This window comes from Culex quinquefasciatus, chromosome 1 (assembly GCF_015732765.1).
Source record: "Culex quinquefasciatus strain JHB chromosome 1, VPISU_Cqui_1.0_pri_paternal, whole genome shotgun sequence".
Lineage (NCBI taxonomy): Eukaryota > Metazoa > Arthropoda > Insecta > Diptera > Culicidae > Culex > Culex quinquefasciatus.
Window position 1 is genome coordinate 41892376 of NC_051861.1, and position 12552 is coordinate 41904927.

Here is a 12552-nt window from a genome sequence, read left to right on the forward strand (position 1 = left end):
CATGTCCAAATTACCCCATAGGGGTGTTCATATTACCCCACACAAAAATGTGGGGGTAATTTGGACACCTTTTAACTTTTGCGATAAAAATGGGGTTTTCATCAAAATTTATCGAAATGAATGACATTTTTCCATCAAATATGGTCTCTATTATCCTCTGGTGTCATCCACATTCCTTTAAAATATCCATACAGCCCGTAATAGAGCAATTTCCTTAGGGTGTCCAAATTACCCCACACTCCCCTATGTGTCTAGAAGCAAATTGTGTAACAAGCCAGTTTTTGATTGATCTAGACTAAATCGACCTGAATTCGAATTTACCTGTAGATTTTCAGATTCTCGAAGGGAAGTGAGATATTCAAGATGGCGTCCAATATGGCGGCTGAATAGAAAACCCACCACAAAAGAATTGTCAAGTTCATCATGGAATCGCTGAACTCGAATTAACCTCTTGAATACATACTCCAAAGTATTCAGGGAACGTGTAATTGAAGATGGCGAAGCTGGAATATTGGAAATTATTATACAGAAATGTAACTCGCAATCAACAGGTCAAATTTAATTAATTAGGGGTTCCTGAACTCGAATATGAGCTCTAGAATACTTCAAAGTACTCAGGGCAAGAGCAATCCAAGATTGCTTTGAAATGCCTGAGTACTAGGGCTCAGTTAGCTACCCCAAATTAGTTGAATTTGACCTGTTACATTTCTGTATAAAAGTTTCGAAAATATTCTAGCACCACCATATTGGCCGTCATCTATTGGCTTGTAGTAATCTATGCGACATATTCGAGTTCAGCAATCCTAAATTAGTTCAATTTGACTAGTTTATTGAACTTGAAATTCCGTTTATGATGGTTTTTCCATTCAACCGCCATGTTTGACGCCATATTGAATATCTCGGTTCTCTTTGAGAATCGGGAAAATCAACAGGCAATTTCGAATTCAGGATTTAATCTAGGTCCATAAAAAACTGTCCTGTTACAAGGTTTGCTTCTCTTTTGTGCAAAAAACACGTTTTAGACGAGTTTTGAACAAGCTGAATCTTTTTTTAGGGGCAAGCTAGCACCATACTCTCTTCGGGAAAGTTGTAGAGGATATTCCAGAGCATCCGAATATGAGTCTGGTTTTGATATAGCATGAAACGTGGATTTGATAAATATCAAAATCCAAAAAATGGTTTTCCCATACAATTTGGTATGGAAAATTGAAGCGCTTTGCGCAAAGCAATCGGTCCCAAAATTTAAGGAGTTGTTTAGGGCCCCAAAAGGAACTGAAAAAGTGCTGTTCTCACTAAATTTAGACAATTTTATTTTTTTCCATACAACCATATTACACCCTATTGCTCCATCCTGCATCTTTCGTGAGTCTTTTTGGAACATCTTAGGCTATTTTCAACAAAATTTTGAACGAAAAAAAAACGTGGGCTCACCCTCAAATTTGATTTTTAAACTTAAAAATCAGAAATTTCATAAAAGTGGACTGTTTTTTTTCTTTCAGTGTATTTCTCTGACCACTTTTTGATACGATGCAACGGCTTGGAGTTACAGCGATATTTAAATTCCAAATAACACAAATATTTAAATACTTACGCCTTCTCAAATGTCATTAACGAGTGAAACTGAAAACATATGCGTACAAACGTTGTGCCGTCACGAAAGAATCGGTCAAGTATTGTAACAACCAAACGCAAATCATATACCTTTCATTAGTAAAAAAAGGAAAAACATCCCAAAAAAATATTTTAAGATCAGTCTCAATTATATCTATAAGCACGTATAAAAACATAACAATAATTTTCAAATGAATAAAGAAAGAAATCACCGATAAAATTGTAAATCAATAATTTAGGTAAAGTTTTTTTTTATGGATTTTTTCCTCTTAACAGGTCAACCAAACAACTCCAACTTTTGACCTAAATTTTGAATCCTGGTAATAAGCTTTAAATGCATTCTCTTAGTAATTTGTGCAACTTGAATTTAGTAAGATTTGTACAAAAAATACTTCTGTTAATTAGCAGTAAGGATTATAGAAATTTTGTTCTATTTTACTTACAAAGAATTTAACTCAAGAATAGGAAAGAAGAATTAATTGCAATTAAATTCAAACACTTCATTAAACAAAAACTGTTGAAACATTCCAACACCTGTTTCCGTTTGCACACTTCACAATTACATGTGCTGTCGTTTGTGTAAAAATATCTGCACCTCTCCTAATGGACGAGCATCGTTCCGACAAGCATTAACTTGTGTACCTTACATATTCTGACAGCCACGTGCTAAAATCATCACCGGTGGTAGTCACACCTGTCCGTCTAGCAGCAGTATGCTGAGTAACGTGGGAAAATCCCTGGGAAAACTAACACTCTTGTTTGACAGTAGGGCAATTGTTCCTTTTGGTGGTATTCTTCAAATTTTAAAAAAAGTAAACGTAAATTATTATTTGTTTGATGAATTTTGATAATTTCCAAAAAAAATATGTTTTTTGAACTAAACTTCGGTCAATAATTGTTGTAGGTCCAAAATGGGGACGTTGCATTACACTGATGTCACTTCATTGCATGACAGGGAAATACCGAGAAACTTTCTGAATTCTGAATTACCAGATGGGGCGTAAGAGAGCTCTAAACTCAAAGTAAACTATATCACTGGCGGAAAAACCAGAAATCAAGGGAAATTCCGTGACAGAAAACAAATTTTTGGCACTTTTACAGTTTATGAAGAAATTTCCAACTCATGTGTTAAAATACATTTCCTAGTTTCAATTTACGACCAAACTTAAAGTCTCAAACGTTCACGATTTAAAGTTCGCTCCTGCAGAAACTATTCCCTTGAATTTTTCTGGAGCAGCAATATTTTTTTATCGACTATTAACCTAGATTTGCGCTGCTGCACACTAGTCTGGAAGGCAAACCAAGCATTTTCCACGGATTTCCAACCCCCGGGGGGAGGGCGAGCAAACTTGTGCAAACTACCCGCCAAAGTGGCCCGTGTTGCCAGACCAACTGTTATCAATTTTGCTTCATCTTTTATCGCGTCGCCAAGAAGCGTCCTTCGACGGTGGTGGCGCAAATTTCCGCCGCACTTTCCCGTAAGGATTTATCTTCTTTTTTTATGTCCACCCAAACGGTTTCAAGGAGCTTAGTGCGGAGCATGTGGGTTGTGTTTGTGTGTTTGTAATAATCCGAAAAGATTTCTTCCGTTTAAATTCTCGCCCATAAACAAACAAACCCGACAGATTTGTGCGGTTGGTGGGAACCAAACAAGCAAACTGTTAAGTTTTGGAATCGTTTTCAAGAGAGTCAAGCTGCAAAACTTACCTCGCAATGTCGTCCAGGAACGTGATGTACCGAAAATATTGTGGCCGCTTGACTTTGCAGAACTGGTGGAACAGCTCCCGGCCGATGGGCTGCTGATCGACTACGTAATCATAACTTACATCTGAGTGAGGAAGGAATAGAGAAGAAAGACATGAATTAAGTTTGAAAACATGTTTTTTATGGTGATGGTTTTAGGTGACGCAAGTTGCTACAAATTTGATCAACATTCAATTGAATTCTTCCAATATTTTGAATGGAGATGTAAATTTTTATTTGTGTTGCAAGAAATCCGAAATCATTTTAGGATAATATTTACCAGAAATGGATTTTATTTGTATTTTTTTTATTTGGCTCAAACTTTGTGGGGGCCTTCCCTATGACTAAGGCTACCAACTCTTGCTGAGCAAAAATCCGTACACTTTGCCGATATGACACCATGGTATAACAAAAACTGTCAATGAATTATTTAGATAAATTAAATTTAATAAATTTGAGCATTAAAAATATAAAACTGTGTCGTGTTTACAGCTAACAAATTTCACAAAATGCTATCAGAGTGCTTTTGACTTGCACGTTTAAAAGTATTCATTAAATAAACCGTGATTTGAATCAAATCATTATGTTTTTCAAATTATTTTTTTGTTAAACGTTTTAAAGTTTACGACATGTCAAGTTTGCTTTTACGAATAATATCGTTCTTAGTGTTTTCACGAACACTTTTCGAGAGTTTTTTTTTACTGAAAAAATCCTATAACATGTGAAACACAACAGTTTAAAAGACCTTTAAAAAAACTGTAGATTTGTTATTTGAAATGTTTTCACAAGTTTTAGAAAGCCTTTGGAAATGGTTAAATATATTTAGTAGGGAATTTCTAAAAGAACAATTCTAGAGTTTTTTTTTTAAAGGTCCTATCAACATATGAAAGACAATACTTCAAAAACTCTAGAATTATTGATAATCAAGTTTGAATTGAGGAAACCCCGGAAAACTCCCGTTTTAAATCAAACTCACAGAAAAATACAAATTTATAGTTAACAAAAGCTTCGACCAAATCAAAAAAGCAATTCAATGATTAAAAAGTTGTTAAAATTCCGTACAAATCCGTATTATGCGTAAAATTCCCTACAAAAATTCCGGCCTGTTAAAAATCCGCGAAGAGATTCGAAAATCCGTATGGTAAGGAAAAAATCCGTACAGTTGGTAGCCTTACCTATGACCAAAAAAGCTATTTTGTGTCATTGGTTCACCCATACAAGTCTCCATACAATTTTGGCTGTTGTCCATACAAAAAAGGTACGTAAATATTCAAACAGCTGTTATTTTTGAATAAATTTTCTTTTCAAAATTGTTGGTATTTTGAGGACTATTGAGAAAAAAATAAGTACATGGATTTTTTTGGCGATTTTTAAATTAACTTTTTTTAATAAAAACTCAATTTCCCAAAATACGGACAAAAACCCGTAACTTTTGCGCCATACAAAAGCATAGTCAAAAAATCTGCCACCGAGGTATACAATTTTAAAAAAAGTGATTTTCGAAAAAAATCAAAATTTTATGCAAAAACAAATTTTTAATGTTAAAACATGAAACATTGCTGAAATTTTCCGATCTTTTCAGAAACAATATTTTTATTTTTTTTTTAATCAAGACTATCATTTCAACCGGGCATAATATTGAATGTTTGGCCCTTTTGTCTTGATTCAAAAATTCAAGTATTGTTTTCGATAATGTTGAAATTTCACGAATGTTTCATGTTTAAACTTTGAAAATCGGACCATTAGTTGCTGAGACATCGACAATAGAAAATAATGGGTTGTTTGGGTGAGACTTAGAGCAATTCTCCTATTTCTTTTTTCTTGAGGCCACTGTATTTCAGCAACCAGAGGTCTAATATTCAATTACTCTTAGACAATTTTACAGTAAATTTTCTGAATTTAAAAAAAAACATTTTCAGAGTTGGTTTCGGTGGCTATATCTTGAAAACGGAGCCCTTTATAAAAAAATCTGGAAAGTACCTTTCAATAGGGGTCATTCTCCGCCAACTCACACAGCAGTTGCCCCGACCCCTCTTCGATTTGCGTGAAACTTTGCTCTAAGGGGTTATTTTGGTCCCTGATCACGAATCCGAGGTCCATTTTTCGATATCTCGTGACGGTGGGGCAGTACGCCTAAGACACGTTTTTCAGTGATTTGTAGCTCGCAACCGTGAAGAGATAGAAATTTGGTGTCAAAGGGATTTTTGTGTAAAATTAGACGCCCGATTTGATGACGTAGTCAAAATTCCGAAAAAAAACGTATTTTTCATCAAAAAACAGTTAAAAAAAGTTTTAAAATCGCTGCCATTTCCCGTTACTCAACTGTCAAAAATCGTGACACATGTCAGTTTATGATTTAATGTACTTTTAGAATCTGAAATAACCCAGAAGAGTATTTTTTTGATTTAGAACAAAATATTTCATTTCAAAATTACGTGTTTTTTCTAACTTTGCAGGGTTACATTTTAGTGTTAGAGTATTTTTTCGGAAAGTTCAGCTAATTTTGCATAAGAATGAACCCTTGGGCGATTGTTGTGACTCGTGCACTGCGAGAATCAGATTTTTTTTTCAAAAAAAATATTTTTGTGATTAGTGAGTGTATCCGGTTTGTTTTTTTTTTTATTTTCGAAAAATCCCCACATACAAGCAGTGCACAAGCCACAACAATCGTCCAAGGGGTCATTCTTATGCAAAATTAGCTGAACTTTCCGAAAAAATACTTTCAAAAGCACACGATTGAGTTTTTGGGGTTAAAAATTTGAAAAACTGGTCAAAAATGGTCAAAATCATAACTTTTTCAAAAAACTTTTTTTTGTAAAATTTTGATAACTCGTGAAGAATACATGCAAACCCCTTTATGTCTATATCTCAAAATTTTTGTTTTTGTCTGCTCTACAAAAAATAAAAAAATACATAAAATTCAAATAACAAGCCATGGTTTCAACATTTGAATGAAAAAAGTGTTTTAAAATGCATTTCAGACCTGCCCGGTTGTTTTGCAATCATTAGTTTTCAAAATATCCAAGTATTGAAGAGATTTTTTTTGTCGAAAAAATACTTATGCTGTACATTGGAATTTCACAAAAATTGAAAATATTTTTGATCGATCACAGACATGCTAAATATAGTTTCAAACGCAGGAAAATGCATTTCTAATGGTTTTCAGTTGGCTTGACTTCTATTTCATATAAAATTTTGAAGTTTTTGAAAAATTATTTTTTTCGATTTTTTGGATCGATTTTGAAGGGAGGGGCGACATAAACTATGAAAAATATTTGCAACGGCCTAACCTGACGGCAGATTTTTTGACCATTCTTCTGTATGGCCCAAAAGTTGTGGGGTTCTGTCCCCTATCAAAAAAAACTTATCAATAAATCTCGAAAATAAAAAAAATATGTATGTACACCCAAAGTTAAAGAACGAGGGGATAGTACTCACGAAAAGAAACGAGAGGAAAGTGCTATTTTGCGAGAGTATAGTCCTCTCGCGTGTTCATTCGTTCATTGGAACAGTTCATCCTATTGAGTGGCTTATATGGACACATGACCGCCACTTAGTCACCGAATCGTGGTGGCCCATACGGCAAAGGCACGGTTCAATATGCCAAAGGTCTTGGGTTCGAGTCTCGGTACCAGTACTTATTTTGATAGATGAACATTTTTTGAAGATGAACCCATGCGTAAAGTACTCTCGTTAATTTCGGGTTTTATCCTCTCAGTTCGCACACAGTAACATTTTACTACCGAATCGTGCTCTTTATTCTCTCGTATGCCGATGCCCAGTTCTGGGTGCAGCTAGAAACCGTTTATTAAAATTAATTGTTCAACTTCATATTCGAATAAAATATTGTCAAACCCTCAAACCATTCCAAACATAACTAAATTTATAGATTAAAAAAATGATTAAATTTTAATAAAACTTAAGAAACTCTGAAAGACTGTGCGTAAATACATGAGTACAAAACTTGCCAGCAAACTTCCCTGTTCATTACTTAGCAAACAACCCCCTCCTACAACGGAGAAAAGCTCCCCCAAAAACCCTAGACCACCACGCAAGGAAACCCATTTTTCCTCCGCCTGTCGAGCGCTTTACCACCACGACGACGTTCACAGTAATTTATCGCGACAGGGCAGAGCAGCGAATAATGTCGCTTCCGTTGGTTTGCTGCCTTTCTTCCACTTTAGAACAATCTTTTGCATTTTTTTCATTATTTGCCAAATTTTTGAACCAGGGAGGCAATGGTTTGGAAGTTTTTAAATTTACTTTCCCGCGGTGATAAACTTTGACGATGGCAGCACTTTATCACGCGAGGTGGTTTGCGATCTTTTTTTTGCGGGGGAAAAGTTTAAAACAATACACATTTTGATACACTTTGTCTTAGTTCAAAATGGTTTATGTTGAATTTGTAGCAGAAATTTGCATTATTAACCCTGTGCCGACACTCTTGTTTCAAGTCATATTTTTATCTTTTCTGATGAATTTTCTGGAACGTTTTTGCAATTCGCTAGATTTGGGATTGTTTATTCAAATGATTAATGTTTGAAATTTTGAAGAGGGTTAAGCAGTCACCAGTTCAAACGCTCTGCAGGACGTCCTGCGACTACATAATTTAAGAGACCGGAGGGTTTTGTTTGCGTTAGGATGTACACACCAAGAGACAGCAAAAAATATCGAGATAATAAGACACCGTGGCATCAGTTTCACTTCATCGTCCTTTTTCCAGTAAAAAAAAAAGAAAAGTCGGAGGGGAAAATGTTCTAATTTCCGCCTGGCTTCCGTCCTTCCTTCCTTGGACGTTGAAAACAAGTTGCAACAAAGAAACAACAAAAAAAGAAGGATCCAACATTGTTATGTGTTGCTGGCCACACTACCATTGTGCACTTGCTTGGGTTGTCAAGAAATTTATAATTAATCCCTTTCCAGAATATTCCTCTCTCTCTCTATCTCTCTTCAAAAGGGTCAACAAGCAGCAAAAAATTGTGCGAAATAACAAGCCGGGATCGGTGGAGAAAAAATGAGGTCCGATTAATGACAGAACTGGGGGCTCAAAATATTGTGCTGCCAAGTAGAACCGTGAGAGACAGGTCAGATGGGAGCACTGGAATGACAAAATAGAAGAAAAAAATGACAACGCTTATTAAACCGATTACGTTGATTAGCGATAACGCAGGTTGGGCGTGAAACAGAAGGACACCATCACTTGGTGGGGGGGGGGGGGGAGTTAACCAGATTGATGTTGACGGGACGAAAAAGGGACGCTAAAGTCCAAGTGATAAGCGATTGGGAAACGTAGGGTGGCCAGAATAAAATGACGCTTGCTTCACAAGGATATAACTGCTTTTTCATTGTGTAATTCAAGGCATCTGTGTCAATTTTAAATGGATTTGGTAAATCGTCAGCTGTGTGCTATCTTGTGACATAGACCATTTTGGTCGAAAATGAGTTAATGATGACGTTTTACTATACTTAACAAACACTACAAGAAGCTGTAACCCGATTTTGGAAACTCACTTCCGTTTCCCGGATATCGTAATACACACTTGTGACATAGACCAATTTATCATCAAAATGATCGTGCACACTTGGGACACGTCATACATGTTGTTGGAAAATGTGGAAAAATTTTCATGCTTTTCACAAATTTATGTTGATACACATTTTCTGAAGGCAATGTAATATTTTGTTTTTGAAAATATACTGATTAAGTCGGTTAAACTATTGATTTATGTCTATTTTAGTTTGTATGGAAATTCTGTGCACACTTGTGACACGTAGTACAATTTTACTTTCGAAACACACTTGTGACACGTGCTTTTCCGATTTTTGTTTTCATTATTTACTGTATCTTTTAACTGGTGTAACCAAATTAGTTGAAACTTGGAGTGTTTGTTAAGCGATAGTATACGAACCGATTCACGGCGTGTTTTCTGGGCAACCTTAAGGAGAAAAAATAGTCATCGCTACTTACAAATGTGTCTTATAAGAAATTTTCTCAGCTTTTTAATGCTTCTTAGAGCGAAATGTTTCATCGGGAAATTTCTGAGATATCTATATTTTAAGTTTTTTGTTTTAAAATCCTTAATCATTTTTTGGAAACTTTTAAATAACAGTCCATTATACTTGTCAAATGATGTGTTTCATGGTTTTATCCCTTATTCCCGAATCCCACATTCCCGAATCCCATATCCCCGAAAATCATTTCCCCGAAAATTCCACATTCTCGAAAATCATTTCCCCGAAAGTGCCATTTCCCCGAAAATCATTTTCCCGAAATTTCCACATCCCCGAAAATCATTTTTCCGAAAATTCCATATCCCCTAATGCCATTTACCTGAATGGCCATTTTACCGAACTGTCGTTTTCCCGAATTTACACATACCCGAATGGTTATTTCTCTGAAAGTTCCATTTTCCCGAATGATATTAATTTAGATGTAAACTAAATTGTTTTTTAGGGATATTTTTACAAAAGTCTGACATTAATATTAAACTTTCCTAGGTGTGTTTAAATATGAAAAAATAACAAATAACCGAAGAAGGCCATTCATAAACCACGCGAAAACTTCAAGAAAGCGTTCAATAAAAAAGATTTTTTTTTGTATAGGCAATTTTCAGCAAACCACAATTTTCCAAAACGGTATCCACGTGGTAAGGATTGCACAGCAACGATATCTTTAAGCGACGACTTGAAGCGCAGGAATCAGTTTGTTCTAGATTTAGTTTAACTTTTTAGTTAAATCTAAATAGTTGATTATTGAATTACAAAATGCATTTTTTTAAATATTTCATCACCGCAATTTTGGGTTTAAAATTACTAAATCACTTTAAAGTAGTAGTTTAGGGGTTATTACCCGAAGTGATCTTTTGACAAAAGGCCTTTGGATAACCGAGTCTGGACTGTATTTTGATTTTCAGCTAAATGCAAAAAAGCGAAATGATCAATGTATCAAATCGACGCTGTCGTGCTATATTGTCGTTTGTCGCTTTTTGACGTTCCGAGAAAAACGCGTGTTAGTGTTTGACCTTGAATAAACGAAAAATAGAGCACGCTATGTAAACAATAACAAACACGTTTTATTTGGTTGACCATTCGGTGCATTGTCCTGAAATTTGTTTGAATTTGATTGCTGAGGTCCCGAGTTATAATTACGAACGTTCACGGTAGTCGGGCATATACGTGTGTCAAACGCATTCTGATCTTAAACCTCTTTGGCCTGTTGTCGCACCTACAGCAATTTTCAGAGTGTGTCAAGTTAGCACGAGACGACATTTTTCGGTTTTTATTGAATATCTCAGAATTGAAATCGAATTTTGGGTATCTATGTAGGTCAAAAGATGAGGCATTGTGAGCTGCACAAAATGACTTTCTTAATTCAATTTGACCCAAAATCGACGTATGACAAGTTAGCATCACGCAGCTATTTAGATTTGTTCATTAGAAATATGTACTCGGCTCAAGATGTTCTCCTTCTCTACATCATTTGTCATAGTCGGAGTTTTTGTTGGATTCGGCGGAGTCAGTTCTTTTTGAAAGGCAGTTGGAGTAATTTAATCTCAGAATCCGGAATTCGAATCCTTTAACTTCACAAACCAGGAAAATATTCAAAATTTAAGTGAAGCTGGAATAAAACGCTCGTAAAAAAAACTTTGAATTTTTTGAACGTTCAATTGTGGACATGATACTTTATTGATCGCCATTTCCCCGAACCCGGTCAGGCGGGTATGCCCGTTGTCCAGAACCGCGCGCGCGGTTCTGGGCAACGGGCATACCCGCCTGACCGGGTTCGGGGAAGCGGCGTTCGGGGAAATGGCCGTTCGGGGATATGGTCATTCGGGAAAATGATTTTCGGGGATGTGGAAAATTAGGGAAAGTGGCCATTCGGGAAAATGGTTTTTAGGGGAAATCGCCATTCGGGGATGTGGCCATTCGGGGAAATGGATTGTTCGGGTAAATGATTTTCGGGTATATGACATTTCGGGAAAGTGTCTTTTCGGAGATGTGGCATTCGGGGAAATGTCTTTTCGGGAATGTGGGTTTCGGGGAAATGTCATAGATTCGTGTTTCATGTGTCATTTACTCATCAAAATGTGCAAAATAAGACAAGAAACAACTTTTTAGAAAGTTGCAAACCGCTTTACATTTTGAAAATGAAGTTTTAACTGATTTTTTTAATATGTGGGATTTATTCAGAAATTAAAATCATAAAACCGCATTCAAATATTATTTTTACAAGAACAAATAGATTATTACATAATTGTTGTGTACAAATGCTCTGATCCAGCTTGGAATCAGCTGATACAACCGAGTTTTTTGAGGTTTGAGATTGATGGGGTTTTCCTGATTTTTATGAATTAATATCATATTTCCTCAATCAAACATTAACCAGTTGCATGGATACAAAACATGTTAATGTTTAATACTCGAAATTGAACTGCAAACTACTGTTGCAAGCTTTAGGAGAAATACTTTTCATTTGTATAAAATGATTGTTTTAGTTTTTTTTGCATTAAATAATCAAGAAATTAGCAATATTTTAGAAGTTTTTTAATTCTCTCATCTTAAATCTCATCTTTTTTAAAAATGATTTATTTCCTAATTTTTATTCAAATAGTTTGGAAAGGAAGTTTCTGTTTGAATTTTCTTGTTGAAATGATAAATAATATTGTTCGAACAAAAAAAAAGTTTATGACGGTGTTTTCAGCATTCTGAATTGGAAGACTCGAGTTTTATTGCTACTTTTTAAGTGCATTTTCAAAAGTAAACATTATATAATATTTTATATTTATTTCAAACTCATGAAAATATGACCTTTGAAGCTTGCAACAGTAATATGTAGTACATTTTCGATTTTAAATCATATTTGTATTTTGTTCCTGGTTAATGTTTGTTTAAGAAAATATAAAATTTATTCATTAAAATTCAATGATACCATTCACAATCACAAATCTGCCAAAGTTGCGTTTGAACAAGCTAAATTAGAGTAGACACGTGATATATGTACACCAAAAATATGTAATAGTTTAGTAATTCTTGTAAAAAATATATTTTTACACTGTTTTATCATTTAAATTTCTGAATAAATCCCATGTATTCAAAAACTCAGACAAAACATAATATTCAAAATGTTTAGCGGTTTGCAACCTTCTAAAAGTTGATTCTTGTCTTATTTTGCACATTTTGATGAGTAAATGACAAATG

General features: G+C 35.0%; 1 protein-coding gene across 3 annotated transcripts in view; it reads right to left on the bottom strand.

Annotated features, from left to right (window-relative positions):
- Positions 1-12552, bottom strand: part of LOC119771181 (G protein-coupled receptor kinase 2) — a 247879-nt gene that overhangs the window by 73849 nt on the left and 161478 nt on the right. For all 3 annotated transcript variants that reach the window (XM_038266730.1, XM_038266728.1, XM_038266731.1), the window contains exon 5: positions 3319-3439. In XM_038266730.1, coding sequence (XP_038122658.1) covers positions 3319-3439 — 121 coding nt within the window. The remainder of the gene's footprint in view (positions 1-3318; positions 3440-12552) is intronic.